This window comes from Pectinophora gossypiella, chromosome 4 (assembly GCF_024362695.1).
Source record: "Pectinophora gossypiella chromosome 4, ilPecGoss1.1, whole genome shotgun sequence".
NCBI lineage: Eukaryota > Metazoa > Arthropoda > Insecta > Lepidoptera > Gelechiidae > Pectinophora > Pectinophora gossypiella.
Window position 1 is genome coordinate 13,107,570 of NC_065407.1, and position 24,131 is coordinate 13,131,700.

Genomic DNA, 24,131 nt, shown 5'->3' on the forward strand with positions numbered 1-24,131 from the left:
TAAAATACTACACATGCTATTTATTGTAATATCTTTAGAAAATACGCCGATAATTGTACAAAATAAAGTTAAGGAAACGACCATATCCTAGCAGCAATTTGACAACTCCGCATACGATGCTGCCAGTAATTATGAAAATGGTAACTGATCAATGATCGATTCCATTAAGTGAGGAGAGCACATCACTAATATTATTATTTTTCGATGACAGACATTTGACAGTAAGGCAGTGTTCACACCAAACTGACTGTCAGCCGCCGACAGTGAGCGAGCGTTACGCAGTGTATTGTAATTCCATACATATTCGCTTTTTCGTTCACACCAAACCGACAATACGCCATGACGCTATGCGTAGACGCTGATAGTCGGCGGCCGACTAATAAAGTGCGTCACTACCGCCGCGGACGCTGATTGGCTACGCGGCTGAACGCCAGCGTATTGGATTCAAATCGGCCGGCGGATTGTTTTCAATTCTTCTTACTCTTTTATATGAAAAATAGTCGGCCGCTCAGCGTACGCATTTGGTGTGAACGTATACAAGCCGACTGTTTTGTTCACACCAATGGCGTATTGTCAGCTACAGCGTAAAGCTTAATGTGAACAAAAAATACCATTTATTTTTACGTTCACACTGAGGCTTATAGTGAGCCTGCGCACAATCGGCGGCTGACTATACGTTTGGTGTGAACACGCACTAACGCATGATCCATCCATATCAAGTTTTAACTTGTGGTGTGGTTGTGCACGTTTTAAACCATATTATTTTACTGTGGTGCGGTGTGGAGTGATCAAGTGAGGCGTTTTTAATTTTAAGAAAAACGTGTATTTTATAATGTAATTGTAAAAGAACTACGACTAATCTAAAGAACTACTAAAACTTACTAAAAAATATGAGTGACCCTAAGAAGCATTGCTGTCCATACGAAGGATGTAAAGCTGCGTTTAACAGGCCGTACAGATTAACTCAGCACCTCCTAGTCCATAACAATGTCGTGAGTACTTTAATTAACTATCAGCCGTTAAAATGAAGTGCTTAGATGCTCCTATTTTCGCGACAAGAATATCTACAACTCACTGACAACAAACAGATGTTTAACTGAAATTATTTCACTTACAGAAGGCTTATGCTTGTTGTGAAGAGAACTGTTGCAAATCTTACACGAGCAAAAGCCATTTGGAACGTCACATAAATATAGTTCATAGGCGGTATGATGAAGATGTAATTTATAGGTAACATTATTTTATTATTGCATGCACACTTTTTACTGAAAAAAGTAATTGTAGTCCTAACATGAGCCATGTCAGGGGCTCTTGGCGGCTCAATAATAACCCTGACACCAGGGTTAATGAGGTTGTTGGTACTCCACCTCACAATCCACACAATAGAATAAGACGGAAAAAAATAATTCTTGTGACCCTATATGTTTCAAGTATTTTATGTAGGTACTACAAAATATTTAATTAATTAGATAATTAAATATTGTATATTATGTTTTCAGCTGCCCAACATGTCAGAACAAATATGCAAATCGACAGAATCTAAAGAGACACATCAAAATCCATCACAACTTAAGAATTCCATTTTCTTGTGACAGTTGTAACATAGACTTCAAAAAGAAACATCAACTCAGTGCTCATATGTACATTCACACTGGCATTAAAGCATTCAGGTTGGAATTTATTTGATCATACACTTTTTAAATGGGGTTTACTGCTTTCAATATTTAGTTTTATAAAAGAGGTTGGTATAAAGGGGACTTTTTTTATAGGCAAAAGAGCAAAATATGATATAAGTGATAATGTATTTGTTAAATTAGAATAAATAACCTTGTCTAATTTTACAAAATTCTCTTATGAAAGGTACTAATGATATCTTTTATTTTTATTTCAGCTGTGAAATATGTTCCAAAGAATTTGTAACTCTACTTGAGAAGAAAAAGCATATGAGATGTCATAAAAATTACAAATGTTCCGAATGCCCACAAATATTCAAACAGTGGTCAAAATACCAGGCACATTTGAAATCTGATCATGAGAGTAAAGGTATTTACTTTATAATTTTATAATTATTATAATTCATTTCTTTTTCTTTCTTTATTATAAGGTAAACTGGGTAGTGATTGCCCACTATATAAAAAACATTCTTATTTCCACTGCAGTGCATATCACCCATATTTCGAATACTACAATTAAAATGAAATAATTTGATGGGCAATCACTGTACCTTCTGTGAAAACATTCCTTTTTTAATGTTATTTTATTCAACTTAAATAAATCTTAATACTTATTTAACTTTATACTTCTTATATTTTTAGGACTTATTAAATAAATGTAATAAGTTAGTTATTATTAATAATTTAATTAAATTAGAAAATAATAAATGGTTAAAATTGGAACACAATCACTACCTAGTTTACCCTGTCAGTATGTTACCAACTTGTTCCAGAATACATCTGTGACATTTGTGGACGGGCGTTCAAACAGAGAACTCATATAATTCGTCATATTAGAATTCATGACCCGTCAAAAGTAATTCAATGTCCGTATGAAAATTGTAGCAGGTAAATTTTGTAAGCACTTGAAAAAAATATTTCGATTTTTTTTTTCTAAAGCCAATTCATTAAAGTCATCCAATTTTCAGATTTTATTCCAGGAATAGTAATCTGAAGCAGCACATGCTGATGAAACATGAAAAAATTACTCATGACTGCTCTATTTGTAATGCCAAACTTTCAACTAAGGTAGAGTACCTTTCAACCATGTAGGGTTCTTGATATTGTTAGAAGTAGGGTAAACTAGACAGTGATTGCACCTTCATGATTTTACAACAATAGTAATTAAGAGACTTAGAGAGAAAAATATATTAAGTATACTAGACAAATATCTCTAGAATATATAAATAAATATGTTGTCTGTTGTGTAATAGTATAAAAATTCAAAAAATGTCTTAACATTTTAAATTTAAATTTTTTTGGAGAATCATTTAGATTGGTAAATCTCTATCTAATTTACCCTAAGCATGATGAAAGGTGTTAAATAATTTTATTTTTACTTCAAACACTACAGAATAAGTTTCTTTTATTTTACAGAAGAAATTGCAGGAACACACAGTGAAAATGCACAAGTCTGAACAAAAAGTAAGGGTTCCCAAAACTAAATTAATGGGACGGAAAGTAAGAAAGGACATTGGCTCCCTGAAGTTATCAACAGCTCTTCAATTATCAGGATTACCTGCCACGTCGGAAAAAAATCCAGTGGAGGAAACTGAATTAGTTGTTGTTAATGTAGCATGATTAACAAAAAAAATGTTATGTTGCACAACTAGAAGTTGAGACAAAGAGAGCATGAGATATTGATCTGCGAAGAGAAAGCTGTAGGTTTGCTGTAGATACCAGATTTTATTAGATCGTATCCTCTAAATCGATTTAGTTTCCAACAAATATTACAATTGTCAAATTAAGTGAAAAAATATCAAAAAAAAAATACAAATAAATAATGAGAAGAATGCTCGTGTGTATTTTACTTTTATTTTTGCTCGTATGTAAGTTTTTATTAGTATTACGTTCAAGTCGGTCCATGCAATAAATTAATAACGATCGAATCAAAATTGCTTTACACATCACTATGGATAGATAATTCACATAATGGAATACAAATTTTAGTAATATTTACAAAGTAAACCAGCAATGTACGATGTATAATCAACAAAATGCGTTTATGTGAATCATCGATCTGTATAAATCTGACGTTTCGTTTTATTCACTCTGATAATGCGCTTGCAAAACTTGAATAGCAACAATTGAACAACATATGGTATAGCGATCTCTCCTTCGGTACTATTAAATAGCGAAATATCTTTATTTACATTCTCAGTTAGACTAGATTACGGACGATATGATATGAAAGTCGTATAAAAAGGGCTTTTTGGCGGGAGGCGGGAACGGGACAGTTGCTTTCTTCATTGAGTAATCTAAATAATTAATACGAAGTGGTGTTTTGTGGTTAATGATCGCATTAAGTTAGTCGGAAGACATTCGCGAGTGTTATTATATTGGAGTATTCAATGAACAAAGTGTATCTGCCTATTTTCGCTTCGTGTCAGGAAGCCGCTTCATAACTCAAAAGTTTATACGGACTTTTGAGTTAATTCGTTTGGGGTTCGGAGTAGGAGTCTACTCCGAGGGTGGGGGCTTAGGTTTCATCATCATCACCTTTCATCATTTCATTAATCATCAAGAAAAAAAATACGTCAGACATGGCTGTATGGGCATAGTTCCCTTTGCCTTACCCTTCGGGGAAAACCAAACCAAAAAAAAAAAAAAAATCGTATAAAAAGTTGACCTAGGTTCTGTTAAATAAATAAATAATATCAGATTATTCAATAAAAATAACGTACAAAGTTACTGGAAGACAGACTACCGAAGATGGAATTCACGTTGAATATTTTCACACTTAACTGTTGGTAAGTTTAGGATAGTGAACAAAAAGTATAATTAGTTAGGTACTTTTATTATGTTCTGTTCTTATGTTACTTTATTGTCGTAGGGGTATTCCGGTAGTATCTAAAAATCGCAAAGAACGGATTACTGCTATTGTTGATTATCTATTACAAAGCCCTCATAACATAGTATGCTTACAAGAAGTTTGGAGTGAAAAAGACTACTTATATTTAAAAGATAAACTGAAGAGTACACTTCCTTATTCCCATTACTTTTACAGGTATGTATTATTTTAAAAATTCATGTTTTTATTGTTTTAATCAAGCTTTTCAGTCCAGTAACAAATTACAGTTAGTTGGCATATGCATCTGTCTATTTATCTTATTATATGCAAAATGTAGCTGACTATTATTTAGCAGTCATGCTGCATTAAATAAATATTTTTGTGAACTTTTTATAATAATTCCTTTTTTGTACAATTTTTAATTAAAGTAAATTTTATTTTAGTGGTGTCTTGGGTTCAGGGTTGTGTGTGTTCTCAAAATGGGTGATCCAGGATGTTTTCTTCCACCAGTGGGCATTGAACGGATACATCCATAAAATACACCACGGTGATTGGTTCGGTGGCAAGGGTGTTGGCCTCTGCCGAATCAGATACAATGACAAATTGATTAACGTTTATTGCACTCATGTGAGTATTGGAACAGGAGAATGTAACACAGCTAATAGGTTCATCTGCCAGAGCCGTCTCCACCCCAGAGGTGGACTACCATTCGTCCTTATGGACAAATGTAATAGACTGTCTGAAGGTGGATAGCACAGATCAACTAATTTGCATAAATAAGTCAGAACAACAACAGTCTATTACATTCTTTGTCCATGAATATCTACCTCTTCTTCTTTTTCATAGAATTTTGCCCTCAATAGTAATTATGTACATACATAAACCCACCCCTATTTCCCACCAGGGTCAGAGAATTCCATTTGCTTCGATCCTGACACACTTCTTTCGCTTCCTCCACATTCATCAATCCTCTCCTATAGTTCACTAGATGGTTTAACTGGGAGTATTACACAAAGGAATAACAATATAGAGAAATATATATTTAGTTATTCCTTCCAGCTGCATGCAGAATACCATGAAGATGACATATACCTGGCTCACAGAGTACTGCAGGCCTACTCTACTGCGGAGTTTGTAAAGCTGACGTCATCCTGCGCTGATGTCTGCATCCTTGCTGGTGACCTCAACGCTGGGCCTGGAGATTTGTCATTCAGGTAAGTTCAGTTGATATTGTAGCTATTACCAGGAGGGGAAATGCATGGGTAAGTCCTATCTCTCTCTCTCTCCTTGGCATTTATTATTGTTGAGCAAATAGAGAAATAAGTATATAATCTGTGGCACTGGTAAGTCCTATAAAAACAAAAAATATTTATTTTCATACATACATAAACTCAAGTCAATTTCCTACTGGGGATAAATAGAGACTATGAAATTCCATTTGCTTCTACCCTGACACACCAATCCTTCTCCTCCCTTTCGGTTTCTTCGGGTTTTTTTTTTCTTTATTAACCCTGTTCAGCATACTAGATAGAAGTATGTAGTTTGTACCTTATCTATTCCTTATTTTATGATAGAAGTTCAGTCCATATTGAGATAGACATTAGAATAATCATGGAGAGAAGTTTCAGTACGAGGGGAGGTCAAAAAGTTCGCGGAATGAGGGGGAAGGGGGTCGAAATTAAACACGAAACTATTTTTCCTTTTCAATATATTCTCCCTTAACCTTAACACATTTTCCGGATCTATCAAATAATTTGTTTATTCCATTATAAAAAAAAGATTTCTCTTCATCATCGCCAAATTTTCGTCCACGCAGTTCCTTTTTCATTTTTGGGAACAAATAATAATCGCTGGGGGCCAAGTCTGGACTGTAAGGCGGGTGGTTTAATTTTTCGAACCCGCATCGGTGAATGGCAGCCGTCGCAACATGGCACGTGTGGACGGGTGCGTTGTCGTGCAAAAGGAGCACACCTCTTGACAGCTTTCCTCTTCTTTTTTCCTTGATAGCCTCTTTCAATCTATCCAGTAAAGAAGCGTAGTAATGTCCCGTTATAGTCACACCACGATCTTTATAATCAATCAGCAAAATACCTTCTGTATCCCAAAAAATAGTGGCCATGATCTTTCCGGCCGATTGTGACACCTTAAACTTCTTTGGAGGAGGTGTGCCTTTTTTATGCCACTGCATCGACTCTTGCTTCGACTCAGGTTCATAGTGGTGAACCCAGGTTTCATCTCCAGTAACAATCCGGGCCATAACTTCTTCCTTATTCTCTCCACAGAGCTCTAAAAACTGGCGAGAACACTCGACACGCTCGCTTTTTTGAAGTGGCGTGAGCATTCTTGGAACCCATCTTGCGCTGACCTTAGTCATCCCAAGATCTTGATGTAGGATATTTAAAATACTTGTTTCGGATACACCGACCATTGCTGCAAGCTGCTTCTTCTTCAAGCGGGTATCTTCTAATACAAGTTTCTCTACTTTTTCGATGATTTCCGGTGTGGTGGCCTCAATGGGCCGTCCGGAGCGGGGGTCATCTTCAATCGACTCTCTTCCTTGCTTGAAAAGACTATGCCACTTGTAAACCATGGTTTTACCAGGGGCAGAGTCCGCGTAAACTGCTAACAGCTCTTGAAAAATCGTCTGAGCGGATTTTCCTTGCTTGGTGAGGAACTTAATGACGGCGCGGTGTTCAATTTTCTCCATATTCGCCGAGTTCTTCCCGATTCACTTGTTTGCTGGTCGATAGTTCGAACGTTAATGACCCGATTTGCTTCAAACTTGGTACATATACTGTTAATGAGGTGTGCAACTAGCGGCTACCTGTACAAGCAAACCAACCCCCTCCAACCCCTCCATTCCGCGAACTTTTTGACCTCCCCTCGTAGCTCAGCTGAATCTCTCAGAAAAGTTATCTGAGAACAAAGTACTCGATATACCTATAGCCTAGATAATAAATAAGCAAGCTGAAGTGGTATGAGGTTGGTGATATCTACCGCCAAAACATAATTAACATGATAACTTGTTATATTCGAGACTGATAGTACTACGTTTTCTGAACGACACCTTGTGAAAATGTTTGAGTGGCCTACTCAGGAGACTTAAACATTTTGTGGAAATAATTAAAATTTTACCCATACTTAATTAAGATCTCGTCTATTTCCCGTTGGGGTAGGCAGATACCACGAAATTAGCAACAGTTGTAACAACAAAATATGAAAGATGTCGGATATGGTAGTTTATCATTTAACGATAATTACCCATTAGTTTTGTTTTTTTTTTAAGATCATTTTTACATATATTTTGTCTTTATCGCTGGGCAAATTATCACGTTTTCGCGCGGAATTTGAAATTAGTGAAGAAAATACTTTTTTTCTATTTTATATGTTTTTTAGAGAAAATAAAATATTTAAAGAGGAATAAAATAAGCGTTTATAACTTTTAAAATACTTATCCGAAAGCTGTCAGGTAGCCAATTCTACTGCTACGATTCGGATGGTCCTTCGAACACCGGAAGTCAATATCATTACCGTTAACGCAGAAGTTAGAATCTTTGGTCTTTTTGCAAATATTTAGTTAGAACTAAGGCAAATTGCAAATATCTATGTCGCCAACGTACCGCTCGGAAGAGTTTCTATTTTTAAAGCAGCTAAGACTATCGTATAACCCAACCGTTTCAGAAGGTTGCGTACTAGCTAGTTCTATAGCTGAATCGTACGGGTAATACGTTGGCGATTGTAGAAATGAAACGCTACCACTTGCGCCCTCTGCACCTTTGAATCTTTTTTAAAATCTAGTATTTCTCATTACAGACTTATAACGCAAATACCGTCTTTACTGGATCCTTTTGATTTGAAGAGTGAGCAAATAAATCCAATGATAAGGAAGCCTTCAGGGACCAGCGACAACATAAACAATAGCTACTCAGACCCTAAGATGGTGCGGAGTACTCCGGAAGGAAAGAGAATAGATCATATTCTATTTCGCGCGGATACTCCATGGAAGGTAAATTGACTGAAATTAGCTATAGGTATTACTGCAGCGATACGCTAACGTGCGTGGCTCAACGAGAATGTAGCGGGCTTCGAATAGCCGTGCGTTTATCAATTTATATAGCATTCGTTGCGCCTCTCAGTACAAACAAACACGCAGTATTTACCGCGCCGCGCACTACCAACCTGGGGGGTTAAAAACGCGACATCAAAGCATTCATCTAAAAAAGCATTATTACAATTTGACATTTGCGCATTAAAAAGTAAGTGCGCAATGCAAACAAATGTCAAATATCAATATTGCTTTTCTACATGACTTGCTTTGATGAGGCCGTTTTAACCCCCCTGGTTGCTCGTGCGCGGCGCGGTAAATAATGCAGACTTTTAATAACTCATCATCATTCAATTTAAGAGCCAAGCTCATGGCGGTGTAGCATTCTCCACTCTTGTCTATCAAAGGCCAATTCTTTGTTTTGTAATCTTTGATTTTTTAAATATAATTAAAAAATAGGGTATTGAACTGGATCAAAGATAAATTATATAATGCTAATCTAGAAATAGAAGCCAGTCTAATATGATTAAAGATCTATTCGACTGATTTTCGAAATTTAATTATGAATTTATTAAGTAGCAATAAGTACGACTTCATTGCTTTTACTGATGGCGTCACAGGCTAGTATTTCCGTAGAAAAAAATAGTTTTGACGTCTCATAAAAAATATATCTTTGATTAAGTTGTCAAATAGCCTATTGAATTTTTATTTCACTTTTGTTTCAGGCATCCGTTCTAAACTTCGGGAATCCGTTAGAAGATCGTGTACCAAACCAACCGTTTTCATACTCGGACCACAACGCAGTCACTCTCGAAGTTCGTTTTTCTCGCTTATCAGGCTCGCAAATACATCAAAGAGTCTACAGCAAAGACGATTCTTGTTACGACTCCGTTAAAGAGGCCATCAAAGTTTGTGAAGAGGCAACTGTAACAATATCAAAGTCAAAAACGTTGTACCTCACTGTGGGAGGATTATTGTTCATGTTCTTATTAGGAACCGTCGGGTTTTGGCCGCCGAACGTGTTGTATGATGTCACGAAACTTATAATTACCGCCTTATGTCTGTACTGTCTCGTCATGGGCATACTGTGGAATAAAATTGAAATGAATAGTTTAAAATCGGGTCGAACCGCTCTTGAAAACTTCAGTCGAAGTAGGTATGACTTAATAGCCGAGTAAAATTCAAATATCAACTTATAACTCCTTAAAAAATCTGCTGACGCTTGAGGCCTTAAATATACATTATTTAAGTATAAATAAGTATATTAATGTTACATATCTACTACTTTATCAAATATAGACCAATAAAATATCTTGACATTCCAATATATCGACATATTTTTTCACGTAATTGAGATTATATTTAAATAAGTACAATCCTCTTGTTCTATAAGCTTAAGAAATAGAAAAATGTTCACTTTTATGCATAACATACATAAAGGTCTGATTTGCTCATAAAATGTGAAATTGATTGTTGTGACCCTTTGTGACTAATATATAATTTATAAATAATTGTAGTTAGAAATATATCTGTTAATAAACATATCTCATTCTCTCGCCTGCAATTTATACTGTTTTATTTAACAAAACTACAAATAAATAATACAAATAATTATTTTCGTAAAGAATATATTATTATTTATATCTAAAACTTAACAATAGCTCATTACAAAGCCGTGAGGCTTAGTGTAAATTAATATCACAATTTACATATAATATAAAATAAAGTTAAATGTGACGAGAAAGTTTTATATTTTATTAGACAAGTGTAGCAAGAAGTGAAATAACATAATTTATTATTCAGTATTAGCACACTTCCACTTTGGTAGATTTCAAACAAAATTTTGTTCTTTAAAATGAGTTTATGATACATTTAAATACCAAAAAAAATGTACTTGTGAAACAAATACTCTAGCGGGAAGATGTATATACAACACAAACATAAAACTTACTTTTAAAGTAGTAAAGCTATTATTCTACCGCAATTATAGTGATTTAAAGTACATACTTCATAATATACGCGTATTGCATTCATCACATAAGTAAATACGCAGTCAATGGAGCTGATTCCAGTACACACCATCTATTTTTAGTTTAAGTCACCTGTCATTTTCTTAATCGTCGAAAAGGAAAGGAACGGGTAATCGACAGGCATAACATTTATGCAACACACGTCAATTTTAGGCAGAACGTAAAAGAATCCTACAGAATTAAGTTGACAGGACACGTCAAGCGGTTTTGCATACCAGCGAGATACCTAGGGGAAATACGGACAAAATGACAGGGTGTTTTGTTTAATAATCATAAATCTTTATTTATTGTAATTATAATCAGTCTTTTACATTTGAAATTATCTTAGGTTAATTGACTAACAGTAAAACAGTATTTTACTTGAATAGGAACGATAAAAAATTAGATATTAAGAAAACAATGGACGAATCAAAAAAACCATTTTGTCCGTATAGTACGGACAAAATGACACACCAACTATGGGTATAATGACATACCACAAATTTACAAACAAAGTTCACAAATAAATCTCTTAGTCTTCCTTGAGACATCAGCACATGAAGCGTGAGCCCAACGATAACAACTCATGCACCGTAACCAGCTTTCTCCCGGCTTGGACCGCGAATAAAGGTCATTGCAATAAATGCATGGGCAGTCTTCGTCGTCCTCGTTTTCGTCTGCAATATCAACAGTATCAGAGCTGGAATCGATGGTTTGAGAAGTTTGACGCTGCCTCTTTAGCATCTGTCTTTTTTTTGGTGCAACTGTGCTTTTGACAGTGGATTTTTTGTTGCTATTGGACTTGCCATCATCAAAAAGCACCTTTTTCACCTGTCTTTTCTTTTTTGCGGATGGATCTTTTGGTCTATTTTTTTCAATAACTTCTTCCATATTTGGAGTTGAAGTTAAAAGCCAATTTCCTTTGGCAGGATTGAGTTTTCTTTTGCCTTGGCCTCGAATGAACTGCCCCTGTGGTGGTGGTGAAAGAATCTCAATTGGAAATTCAAGTGACTTTGATGAGCCTGGTTTCATACCATCATCGTGAGTTACTATAGAGCTTTTAACTGTAAAAGATTCCTGCACATTTGTTCCTAAATCCTTAGAAATAGTTACTCCAACATCTGTAGTCAGTGGTCGTTCTTCGTCTTCTGGTATCGCATTAATTTGTGTCGTTGTATTTTGTGTTTCCAAGGGATCTAAAGTAGAAACAATCGTGTTGTCCAAATCGGCTTGTGTTGGAGTAGGGTTTTCATTTTCAACCGGTGATAAACGCTCGTAGGCAGGTTCAGGTTCAGGTTCGGTACCTGCAACGTTGACCTGATTCAACGGAATATTTGTAGTCTCAGCTGGTTCAAACATGTAGTCTGGAAAAATGTCAGGATTTATTGGCCATAAACCTGTGCTTTTAAAGCCATTACTTGCATTTTGTACCGTTGCGGCCTTTCCGTATGCTTGAGCAAACAAATTTCCAATTTGTAAATGGGTAACAACGCGTCCTGGGTGATTCTTTAACCATTTAGAGATTTCTTGATTGTAGAACGTTTTTAGTGGTCCGTAAATACTTACATCCAAGGGCTGCATTCGATGTGTGCAGTGTGGAGGTAGACACAGCATATGAATGCCGTTTTCTTTAGCATATGTCAAAGCTTCAATAGTTTTGTGACTTGCATGACCATCACAAATAAGCAAAACCGGGTCCTCTTTACTTGCTTTCGTGTACAATTGGAAATGTTTCAACCATTTTACAAACACATCTGTGTTCATCCATCCTGATTCTTGTGCCAGTCCTAGAGTGCCAGTAGGAGCTTCATCTATTAGTTCATTTTTCATGTTTTTCCTAGGAAAAATCATGCATGGTGGAATAAATGAACCAATGGCATTTGTACAGCACACCACTGTCACATTAGAACCCCTTTCAGCACTTGTGAGGCAGCCAATTTGCTTCCTGCCCTTCGTAGCTAAAATTTTTTGCGGTTTTTGGACGGTGGTTAGCCCGCTTTCGTCCATGTTATAAACACGCTGAGGTTCTAACTTATATTTATTCAAAAACTCTTCATAAATTTCAAAAAATCTTTTTACTTGAGGTCTGTTAAACGCTTGTGCTCTTGCTGCAGAAGTTGGTTCTGGAGACCGTAACGATATATCAGGGTTTCTTTTCAGAAAACTCTCAAGCCACTCCTGTCCAGCACGTTTCTTATCTTTGTTGAATGCGTGATCAAACCCGTTTTTCTCTGCTAGTTCAAAGGCTAGCTCCTGGACTGCCGTACGCGTCAACCCAAAAAGTCTAGTCTCCAAAAATTTGATGTGGTCCACTAATTCTCTTTCTATTTCTAATGGAAATGTTGGTTTAAACCTGCCAAGTCCCTTACTACTTGATTCTAAATTTTTATTCTTATTTAGAGCATGTCTTCTTAAAGTAGCTTGTGGAACCCCGAAAGTTTTTGCAGCCAATTCCCAACCCATTTTATTTTCTTTCCATGCTGTAATGGCTTGCTCCATTGATTCCTTGCTCCATGACTGTCGGTTTGTTGTTCTTTGATAGTTCCGCGGCATCTCACCTAAAAAAACAAGACAAAAGTAAATATTAGTAACACTATGGACAAAATGACATACCTATGTCGTTTTGTCCAGCGTATGGGTATGTCATTTTACCCTAATTTAGGCATGAAACGTTTAATATCATAATTAATAAAAAAACTTGAAATTTCTTATAAAACCAACACTAATCACAAGCCTATAACATAAGTCTTCAAGTTTAGTAAACAAAATAACAAATAATATTATAAAACTCACCAAAAATCCAGTGTAATCCATTTATAAATAATTTTTTTGGCTACACGAAACACGTTTCGACTCGTTACTTCAAACAGACTAACCGAATGGCGCTGGGTACCTCGCAGGATTGCCAACATGGCCGCCGCCGCGTGTTGCTAGGTTCGTGACGTCGCTATAGCCCGCCAAATTCGAAATAAGCCCACTGTGTCGTTTTGTCCGTATATGTCATTTTGTCCGTAATTCCCCTACTTGATTCGCCCGGGTTATTCGTTCATTCACTCATTCTTTTTAAATTGAACGGTTGTCAATCATCAGTCCCTTTCTTTTTCTGTGGATAAGAAAATGTCGGGTATAATTTAAAATAAAATTAGGTGTCTGTTGGGATCGGGACCAATATATCACAAGCTTATTCACGCGGCTGGGTCGTCTCTCTTGGTGTCTATGAGAGGTTCTGTCTCAGAGTTAGTGGAGCCGAGAGTGGCTGTGGTGTCTATAGAGCCGTAGGTACTGGGTCTGATCTCAACCGGCGGAGGGTTCTCCGCTGTTAAGTTAGGCGCCGAGCTCGAAGCTACCGGTTGTGGATCACTCATCAATCTTGAATTTTCGTCGTATCCCCGCGCCATATGATACATCGATTTTCCGCGTAGTCTTCTGCTGAATGAACTTCCTGCAAATTAAGTTTGAATTAGTAAATATATTTCACACTCTTCTTCGTCGCGGTCAAAGTACAACAAACGAGGCTGCCCGTATCCATAGTATTCATCCCAGTACATGATCAGATATTCGGGCGCCATCGTAACGTCTTATTCGATCGCGGGATTGCTTGAACATATTCAGTACTTACCGACTACACCGAGGTGCTCCGATATGTCTCGTTTGACATCTGACACGTCCCACATCGCAAGGAAGGACCCGAGACACGACGGAGACGAGTCCATCGGCGACACGAATGGTTTGTACGAGAAACTGTAGTGATGTGCTATCGCCGCCAAGAACATCTCAATGCAAATGAGAAAATCCTGGAATTGAATTGAATATATATTTAATATTTTATATATTTATTCACAATAGTACAGGCGAAAGCAGAGCAGTAACAGTAAATTATGTCTAAAAAAAAGATTTCTCAATGCTATTGTATTAGTGTTCAAAATAGACGAATAGGGTAGTTTCTTAGGTCAAAGATAAATTATGAAATTCTAATTACTATATAAAATCAGATCTATTTAACTTATTTATAAATTTTAATACAGAAAAATGTTATAATAAGTGAGACATTTGTCATGTTTTTCTATGTCACAGGTTGCTTTTTTTCATACAAATTCAATAGTAATTTCGTGTTTTGACGTTTAGTAAAAAGTAACTGATTTGACTAGTTGAAAACTAGCTTATTATTGGTTTGGTCACTTTTCACTTTAATTTCCTGTGCCATTTCTAACAAGATGGACCATTATACGGGCGATAGAACACCTGTTACCAAATGGTGCAACATAATACATCTTAGGTCTTTGTATCAAAAGTGGGCACAATCATGATTACTTGTGGCAGTGTCCACCCCATAAAGAATAGGAGCGTGAGTTTGTTGTTTGTGCTTGTGAATTTATGTATTTTTTTTACTATGAAGAATATATATATAAAAAATATTTATACTTCATTTCATCATTATCATCATCAGCCGTACGACGCCCACTGCTGGGCATAGGCCTCCCCCCAAGGATTCCACGACGATCGGTCCTGCGCTGCCTGCATCCAGCGGCTTCCCGCGACCTTCACCAGATCGTCGGTCCACCTTATAGCGGGCCTACCCACTGAGCCTTTCCGCCCCAGTGGCCATCGGTTCTCCTCGCTATGTGTCCTGCCCACTGCCACTTCAGCTTGGCAATTCTCCGATCTATGTCGTACTTCATTTATATATATTTATTCTTCAAAAGTACAATCTAGCCTTTTGACTAATGAAATGAGTAACTTAATTGTAACTTAATTTGCTAAGTAGTTATTACTAACAATATGTGTGATTATTAGCAACAGTGTCACAATACTCACAATACATGACTCATCATCACAAGATTTAAACAGGAGGCTGTACAAGTGTAGAATAAGATGCTTATAAAGTAATAATGTATAAGGAGGTGCATTGTTTTATTGTCATACATAGCAATGGTTATTTCAATCTACTATAACAGTTCTAATACTGTCTTTATCTCTGTCTTGTATTCGTCGTAAGTGAAGGACAACACTATGTTGCATATTCCTCTCCCCTCCGGATCTCCGTGGTAGACGGACGTCTCTTAAGTAAACTCGTTAAACTCGATAATACATTTGACATTGCAAAAATAATAAGTTAAATATTAGGAGTGCATAACCAGTGAAGTGATCTTTGAATGAGTGTGAGAAAGGTGGTTTGTAAAGAACAGGACAAAACATTGGCCGACGCACGAGCACTACCCCACTACCGCGTCGTGACTTCTCGCACGCTCACCCTTGCGCGCTACGGGTAAGAAAGAGAAATTGTTTGTTTCAACGCTCCGGACCTCAGCGTGCCTCACCGTCACCGAAACACAACTGGTTGGGCGCACACATACTCTAGCCGTCGACAATCCAACTGCCCGGAGCGCGCATCCGTATCCATTCATTAATTAGCCGTACACTTCATCGCACAGCTATATCAGCGTATACCAGGAAACACAAGTTATACCTACGCTAATTACTATGGCTACTCCACGCTCGCCGCCGCCGCCGCTGATAATAAATAGGCCTAATACGGAGAATGCACCTATAACTAGCCACGGATCCGATCCCCAAATAAATATCTCATCCCTAGACCAGGAGTCCCGGAATAAAGACTATATAACTCATAGAACTAAAAGGAAATACGATAATGATAACAAAGGAATGTCGGACTCGAACACCTTATCGAAAATGCAAGAAATGTTCGCCGCTCTCGAGTCAAAACAAAGTATCAAATTTGAATGCATGCTTGAGACTATGCAAGAAATTAAACTACAGAATACTGAAATATGTAAAAGTTTAGACTTTCTCTCATCAAAGTATGACTCACTGCTGGACGAGATGTCTGATCTAAAATCTCAAAACAAAGAATATGCGTCACGTATTACCGCACTGGAGAGTAAAATTGAGCTATTGGAGCGCAATTCTCGCAATACGATGGTTGAAATTAGAAATATACCAAAGCAGCCGTCAGAAAACAAACCCCTCTTGCGTACTTTGATCAAAAAAGTAGGCAATACTATTCAACAACCCATAGCCGATTCTGACATCCAAGATGCTTATCGCTTAAAAACGAAAAATGAGGCAAACAATCACGTTATTGTAACTTTCACTACGACTACAACCAAAGACGAATTTATCAAACAGTCCAGGGTATTCAACAAGCGAAATGTGGACAATAAGCTAAATTCTTCTCACATTGAACTCCCGGGCCCCTCGAGGCCTATCTATATTGACGAGTCATTGACACCATATGGAAGGAAACTTGCATACCTGGCAAGACAGTTCGTTAGAGATTATAAGTACAATAGCATCTGGACCTCATATGGAAAGGTCTACATTCGCAAGACACAAGACTCATCTGTCATAAGAATTGAAAGAGAAGAGGACCTCACCAAGCTAGCTTCACAATGACTACCTATGTTCTCCATACCTACTTGGAAGCGCCTGTTCTTAGTAATCCATTTACTTATGTTTTTATGTTATCAAGTTAATATACTTTATACTTCTCACTCTATACATTACCGTCACACATCAACAAACACTTCACATATATACATAGTTAATGAACATAACCCATCTAATAATCTCTATGTCACATACATACACACATATAAATCAAGAAATTACTCTTATAAAAACTTAATTAAATTTAATATTACACAACTATCTATATTGCACTGTCATCACAAGCACTGCCATTTAAACACGGATCTATTAACAAACACCTCTCATCTAATATTATTATTGCAAACAAAACACAGAACAATTAAAATAAATCATAACTGCACTTATTTAACCAATCACCGGTCGTTTGTTTGTCTTAACTCTGGATAATTCAAATATTATCAATTTGGAACTAGATAACTTTGCTATTGCCCAATCATCTAACTGCAACATAGATGACTGTCCTAAGTTAATCAAAAAACCTGATTGTTGTCTCAAAATTCTTCATCAAAATATCCGCAGTTTAAATTCTAATTTCTCAAACTTTGAAACTTTATTGAGTAGGTCAAAGATAGATTGGGATTTAATAGTACTAACAGAGGCTTGGCTTAAACATACTTATTACATTCCTTCATTACCTGGTTATGACTTTGCAAAAACACAAAGTAATCCAACACAAAATGAAGGTGTAATTGTTTACTTCAACTCAAACCATAAATTATCAATATTAGAACCGCATATAAATGATTGCAATTGTCTAGTCCTGAAATTCAATAATGACACCGTAGTTCTAGCTATATATAGACCACCTCAATTCAAGGATATAAATCCCTTCCTACAATCGTTAAATGACCTGCTCGCTAGTTTGAACCGATATAACAATATCATCATAATTGGTGATATTAATGTGGATATTGTGCCCAATAACTCAGACGTCAACTCTAATGCCTACCTAAACCTATTAGCATCTCACAGTATGTTGCCTGCCCATACCCTGCCGACACATACTAAAACGTGCTTAGATCATGCACTGATTAAAACTAAACACCTAACATATTGTTTTGTTGCTAAAACGTCAGTCACCGATCATGACACGATCATACTTATAATTGAAAACAACCATAAAACTTCTAATAAATATACTGCTACGAAAAAAATTGACTTCGTTGGACTTGATAATGACGTGCAGCTGCTATGCTTTGAGTCAGTATTCTCGGCAAAGGATGCTAACCTGGCTACCGCCCTATTGTTAAATGAACTAAACTCAAAGATTATAGCTAACACCAAAATAATAAAAGTTCCTAACCGCAAGAGAATTACTAAACCGTGGATAACTACTGGGCTATTAAAATGTATGAAAAATAGAGATAAACTCCATCTGAAATCAAAAAAAAATCCGGCCGATGAAACAATCACTACTACATATAAAAGGTATAGGAACTACTGCAATTGGCTACTCAAAAAACTGAAGAGAGACTACGAAAGAGATCTAATTAAAAAGGCAGCAAATACCAGTACTAAAAAGCTTTGGGACTCTGTCAAAACTGTTACAGCTATGACCAACCGTAGTAACCCAGCCATAGAACTAATAGCCCCTTCTAATCCTGTAAATTCAATAAACAAAGTAAACAGCTTTTTTGTCAGCATTGGTAAAACACTAGCAGAGAAAATTGAACCCAACCCTACTATGTGCCCAAGTACTACAGAACCACCACCAATTGAATCCTTCTTTCTTGAACCGACTGATGAAACTGAGGTTCGCAACACAATATTAAATCTAAGAAAGGACTCCACTGTAGGTCGTGATAACATCTCCGCAGGATTATTAAAAAGATACCACCAGTACATCACACCATCCCTTACATATATAATTAACTTAGGCTTTGCATCCGGTGTTTTCCCTGATCCATTCAAACAGGCTGAGGTTATTCCGATATTTAAAGGTGGTGCCAGGGACTCAGTAAATAATTATAGGCCTATTTCGATTTTACCTACTTTATCAAAAGTAATGGAAAAACTCCTAAACAAAAGACTTGTCAGATACCTTGAGAGCCAAAAAATTATTTCCAATTCCCAATTTGGATTCAGATCCGGAATTTCTACTAGTGATGCTGTCCATGAGTTGATCGATCATGTAGTTACCAAACTGAATGCAAAATCTAAGGTTGTGGCAGTATTCCTGGACTTGGCCAAGGCATTTGACACAGTCTGTGTCCCAATCCTTCTCGATAAACTTGAGAGAATAGGCATTAGGGGTGTTCAACACCAGTTATTTAAGGACTATCTGACGAATAGGCAACAGAGGGTAAGGATATATGATGATGTGAGCGATGACATGCCTATAGATCATGGTGTCCCCCAGGGGAGTGTTCTTGGTCCCACTTTATTCTTGATTTACATGAATCATCTATGTAACCTCAGCCTTGCAAATGGCAAAATAGTAACTTTCGCTGATGATACAGCCCTCATCTTTCATGGCGATTCATGGCACGAAGCTTTCACTGCCGCGCAGACTGGATTCAATACCGTTTCTACTTGGCTCAAAGATAACATCCTGACTCTTAATGTGGATAAAACCAAATACATGACATTCTCCATCAGAAAAATCCCCCCTGAAGACTTAACGAATAACACTATCTTTGCCCATTCGTGTGATCTCGTCGGTCCTTGCCATTGTCCTAGTCTCAAATCTACCACTAACATCAAGTACTTAGGTGTTGTCTTAGACAATCTACTCAACTTCAATTTTCACATTGACCTTCTTACCTCTAGGACACGCAAATTAATTTACATTTTTAAAAACCTACGTGGCATTGCTGACAAAGAAATCATCAAAATGGTTTACCTGGCATTATGCCAATCTATTTTAACCTATTGCATAACCGTTTGGGGTGGTGCTGCAAAAACCAGTTTAATAACAGTCGAGAGAGCCCAAAGAGCTGTCTTAAAAGTTAGCAAAAATTTGCCATTCCTTTTCCCCACCAAAGACTTGTATATTTTAAGTGATGTCCTAACTGTACGACAGCTATTTATACTCAATGCTGTCCTTAGGACTCACACTAGTCTCGCGTATGATCCGACAGTGATGGTAAACAAACGCGTCAAAAACAATATCTGTCCAACATCAACGATCTGGTTAACTGCTTTTTCACATAAATTTATTGGTTTTCTTGGCCCTTACTTATACAACAAAATAAATAAAAAAATGGACATTTACTCATTAACGAAGCATAAGTGCAAAATTTGTTTAACGAGCTGGCTAAAATCCCTGGATTATAGCGAAACAGAAGAGTTACTTCTTGTGATGTCATGACACACACACACACACACACACACACACACACACACACACACACACACACACACACACACTCGTAATGGATAGTTAGTGGAAGATGCTCTTATAGCATCTTCCGAACCCAAGATGTAAGTCGTAGGGCTAACACACACACACACACACACACACACACACACACACACACAAGCATGCCGAACGTTCTTTAACCTTTTCTTATTTCTAATAGGTACTTATAAAAAACTATCCCACTCTTATTATTGTATACAGTCTATAATTCAAACTGTAACTTAAACATAATAAAATACCTAGCACCTGATTTGGAGTGTGGAGAGGCTGGTGATCTGTCATACAGGGCATCCTAGTACAGACACCAGTCTCTCACACAGATGTTATAGTTATGCCTTTGTTATGTCGTTATGTTGTTTGTTAAACTGTCTGTGTGGGAGAAAATAAAGCTTTATTTATTATTATTATTATTTATTACTATTTTTAGGGCTGTCAGACTAAAATAATTTGATTTGTCTCCCAGAATCTGTTGCACTGATCACTTAGGTTAATGGGATTACCATTTCAATAAGTTGTGCAACACAAAGTAGTGAGAATTGGAATTGATGCTTACCTGTAGCTTAGAAGATATAATCTTTATTTTGTCAGAGTCAGATATATCAAATATAGTAGATATCACTCCACAGTATACTAAGATATTAATTATCACACCTTGACTGCAACACAAATGAAACAATAAATTATAATGATTATTCATTAATATGATATGGAATATAACACAAATTAGAATAAAATACTTCTAAATTGAAAATTTATTACTAATAAAACCCACACTGGAGCAGCATGGTAAAGTATGTTCCATATCCCTGTTAATTGAGAGGAGGCCTATTTTATTTTTATTTTCTTCGAAAAACCAACAGCATAAGAAATAATAGATTATGTTATAACTATACAATAAGCCAATTATAGGTTTTCGCAAATAACAACATAATAACTATATGAGAAGAGAACAGCAAACTCGCCAAAAACTAGCCTATGTATATTTACCAATAAAACTGCTATTTATGTTTACTAATAAAACTGTGCCTCCACAATATATTAATCAATTTATTTTGTATATATTTGAATGTATTGAATATCCTCCTAACCTAAACCCCCCCCCCCCCAGATTGAGGGGAGGCCTGTGCCCAGCAGTGGGACATATATAGGCAGTTTATGTTTTATGTTATGTATTGAATATACTTACAAGAAGGAAAAGAAGACAACGGCTTTTATACAAAGAAACTTTCCAATTGGTTTCATTGGCTTCAGTTCTGCTCTGTTGGCTCTATAGAACAGCACCAGGCAGTACATAGCTACAAACTGTGATAGATTATTGATGGCAATCATGTAAGGGAAGGCCACGTTGGGGCTGAAGTCACTCTCCCCGTAAACACCACACAGCTCGCAGATGACTGATATCACTGTGGTGATTGGACGGACCAGAGTATACTGCAGAATACCATGTTTACAGTTGTGGACAAATTCACTGGAAACATACATAAAAAAACAAAAAAAACACTATTATTGAGAGTTTTCATAATCTATAATCAAAATGAGTAACTAGTTATTTAAGCAGACACTATGGAATTCCATTCTCTTTAATCCTGACACACTTCTGTTGCTTCCTCCACATTCATCAATCATTTCATACATGCAAACCGGTTAAGTAGGTAGTTATTGCTTTATATTTTAAAATTATGAATCTAATGTGGACACAGCATACTTATACAATACAATAATAATAAAGGTCTCAAGTAACATATACATACACATACATAAACAGCCTATATACGTCCCACTGCTGGGCACAGGCCTCCTCTCAATCAACCGGAGAGGGTAACAGGAGAGGGTAAGTAACATATACAAACAACCATAATGTATAAGAGATATATTTTAGGTAAGAACTTGTAAGAAGACAATAAGCAGCCTGTAATATGTCCCACTGCAGTGCATAGGACTCCCTAATAGAACAGCGTAGTGGAGTATGCTCCACACCTCCGCCGGTTGATTGAGGGGTAAGAAAACAAAAGGGGACATTATAAATATTAGACAAACTATTTTACCTTCCCATTTCCCATGGTGTCAAACAGCATAATGGAAATATGTGGTAGACTTGAGGTTTAGTTTCCAACAAAGCCTCCAGATCTTGATCCTCATTGAGATAGTTCAACAAATACTTCATAAAGTTGTAAATCACATATGCCTCATAGCATTCTCTCAGAGAGTCTACATAAATAGACTGTTCAGGGAACTCCAGGCCTATCCACGCATTTAATGCATAAATTGGCACCATCCATAATATTCTGCAACATTGATATACACTAATAATCAAATCATAGACATTTAATACATCCAGTTAATAACTTAAGATACTTAGGTCCATAATAGGCATTTGATAAATGTTATGACTAAGAAGTAAATAGGTACTATATGCTTACCTAATGATGTGTTTCTGCAAACTTGGCTTGTTGTAATGGACTATGTGCTGAGTTATCTGCCAGATTGAGATGGGTAGAGCAAGAAGGACAAACCCTCCGCCGACCAGAGCACCTTGGTCCGACTTCTTGAAGCCATTGTTTATCGAATGCGCTATAAGTATCGGCACTAACACTATGATAAGTATAACGTAAAGTGCTATTAGGAACGGCCTAATCCACAACCGCCATTGGCTAAAGAACGATAAAACCGAGGAGGAACACATATTTTTTCCAAATAGACTCTAATTTGGTTTTCTTTTCAAACGTACGCCCATAACACTTTCTACACATCTGGCACTGTTTCACATAGGAATCCAGTGTGGATTATGGCATTTTAAGCACACTAAATCGTTCGACGAAATGTTTAGGATGTTTATAATCCACTATTCTTATCTTGTTTCACAACAAAACAACTTTCGGAATTTTTTAGATGATGACGAGATTGACAGCAGACGCAGCGCAGCACATTTTTTTTTTTTTTGGTTTGTTTTTTTTTTTTTTTTTTTGGTTTGGTTTTCCCCGAAGGGTAAGGCAAAGGGAACTATGCCCATACAGCCATGTCTGACGTATTTTTTTTCTGGATGATTAATGAAATGATGAAAGGTGATGATGATGAAACCTAAGCCCCCACCCTCGGAGTAGACTCCTACTCCGAACCCCAAACGAATTAACTCAAAAGTCCGCATAAACTTTTGAGTTATGAGCGGCTTCCTGACACGAAGCGAAAATAGGCAGATACACTTTGTTTATTGAATACTCCAATATAATAACACTCGCGAATGTCTTCCGACTAACTTAATGCGATCATTAACCACAAAACACCACTTCGTATTAATTATTTAGATTATTCAATGAAGAAAGCAACTGTCCCGTTCCCGTCTCCCGCCAAAAAGCCCGCAGCGCAGCACACACAGACAGGTAATTTGACAGCTAGGCCAGTATGTTTTCGATACATCCACTTTGTCGCAAAAGAATCGACGTATCGAGAAATCTTAAAAAATAATAAAGCAAATGTGGAAATCTCGCATAATATGTATCTCTAATTTTTTATGTATCTCTAAAATGCACACGATAATAATAAAAATACATTAAAAAAAATTAAAAACTCATCAATCTGACAAAAATCATAGCAACACGTGTATCGGGACAGGATCGGTTACAGCTGTTTTGACAGAAAGAGAAAGATGTCCTAAAGAAGAACAAGTAAAATAAGGATAGAATATAGAGCGATGTGACGTCTTCAATTATTTGGGTTGCCAAGATAAAATATGGAATTGTTACGAGAAAAAAAGGAAAAATTACAG

The 24,131-nt window shown here is 36.6% G+C and overlaps 4 protein-coding genes across 4 annotated transcripts; 2 read left to right on the top strand and 2 right to left on the bottom strand.

Annotated features, from left to right (window-relative positions):
- Positions 1 to 698: 698 nt before the first annotated feature.
- On the top strand, positions 699 to 3,509 carry LOC126382394 (gastrula zinc finger protein XlCGF8.2DB-like). The gene is made up of 7 exons (XM_050032238.1): positions 699 to 992; positions 1,118 to 1,230; positions 1,500 to 1,670; positions 1,892 to 2,043; positions 2,447 to 2,561; positions 2,642 to 2,741; positions 3,090 to 3,509. The coding sequence occupies exons 1-7, from the start codon at positions 891 to 893 to the stop codon at positions 3,291 to 3,293; spliced, it is 957 nt and encodes a 318-aa protein (XP_049888195.1). The 5' UTR covers positions 699 to 890; the 3' UTR covers positions 3,294 to 3,509.
- Positions 3,510 to 3,868: 359 nt separating this feature from the next.
- Positions 3,869 to 10,112, top strand: LOC126382384 (putative neutral sphingomyelinase). The gene is made up of 7 exons (XM_050032222.1): positions 3,869 to 3,906; positions 4,325 to 4,462; positions 4,546 to 4,719; positions 4,947 to 5,130; positions 5,563 to 5,717; positions 8,317 to 8,509; positions 9,274 to 10,112. The coding sequence occupies exons 2-7, from the start codon at positions 4,425 to 4,427 to the stop codon at positions 9,724 to 9,726; spliced, it is 1,197 nt and encodes a 398-aa protein (XP_049888179.1). The 5' UTR covers positions 3,869 to 3,906; positions 4,325 to 4,424; the 3' UTR covers positions 9,727 to 10,112.
- A 699-nt stretch (positions 10,113 to 10,811) lies between these two features.
- On the bottom strand, positions 10,812 to 13,587 carry LOC126382356 (uncharacterized). Its single transcript, XM_050032167.1, has 2 exons — positions 13,351 to 13,587; positions 10,812 to 13,115 (listed from the first exon to the last, which is right to left on the bottom strand). The coding sequence occupies exon 2, from the start codon at positions 13,108 to 13,110 to the stop codon at positions 11,062 to 11,064; it is 2,049 nt and encodes a 682-aa protein (XP_049888124.1). The 5' UTR covers positions 13,111 to 13,115; positions 13,351 to 13,587; the 3' UTR covers positions 10,812 to 11,061.
- LOC126382381 (transmembrane protein 184C) lies at positions 13,583 to 23,288 on the bottom strand. The gene is made up of 6 exons (XM_050032218.1): positions 22,789 to 23,288; positions 22,414 to 22,653; positions 21,555 to 21,836; positions 20,922 to 21,024; positions 14,177 to 14,351; positions 13,583 to 13,999 (listed from the first exon to the last, which is right to left on the bottom strand). The coding sequence occupies exons 1-6, from the start codon at positions 23,049 to 23,051 to the stop codon at positions 13,743 to 13,745; spliced, it is 1,320 nt and encodes a 439-aa protein (XP_049888175.1). The 5' UTR covers positions 23,052 to 23,288; the 3' UTR covers positions 13,583 to 13,742.
- Between the last annotated feature and the right edge of the window lie 843 nt (positions 23,289 to 24,131).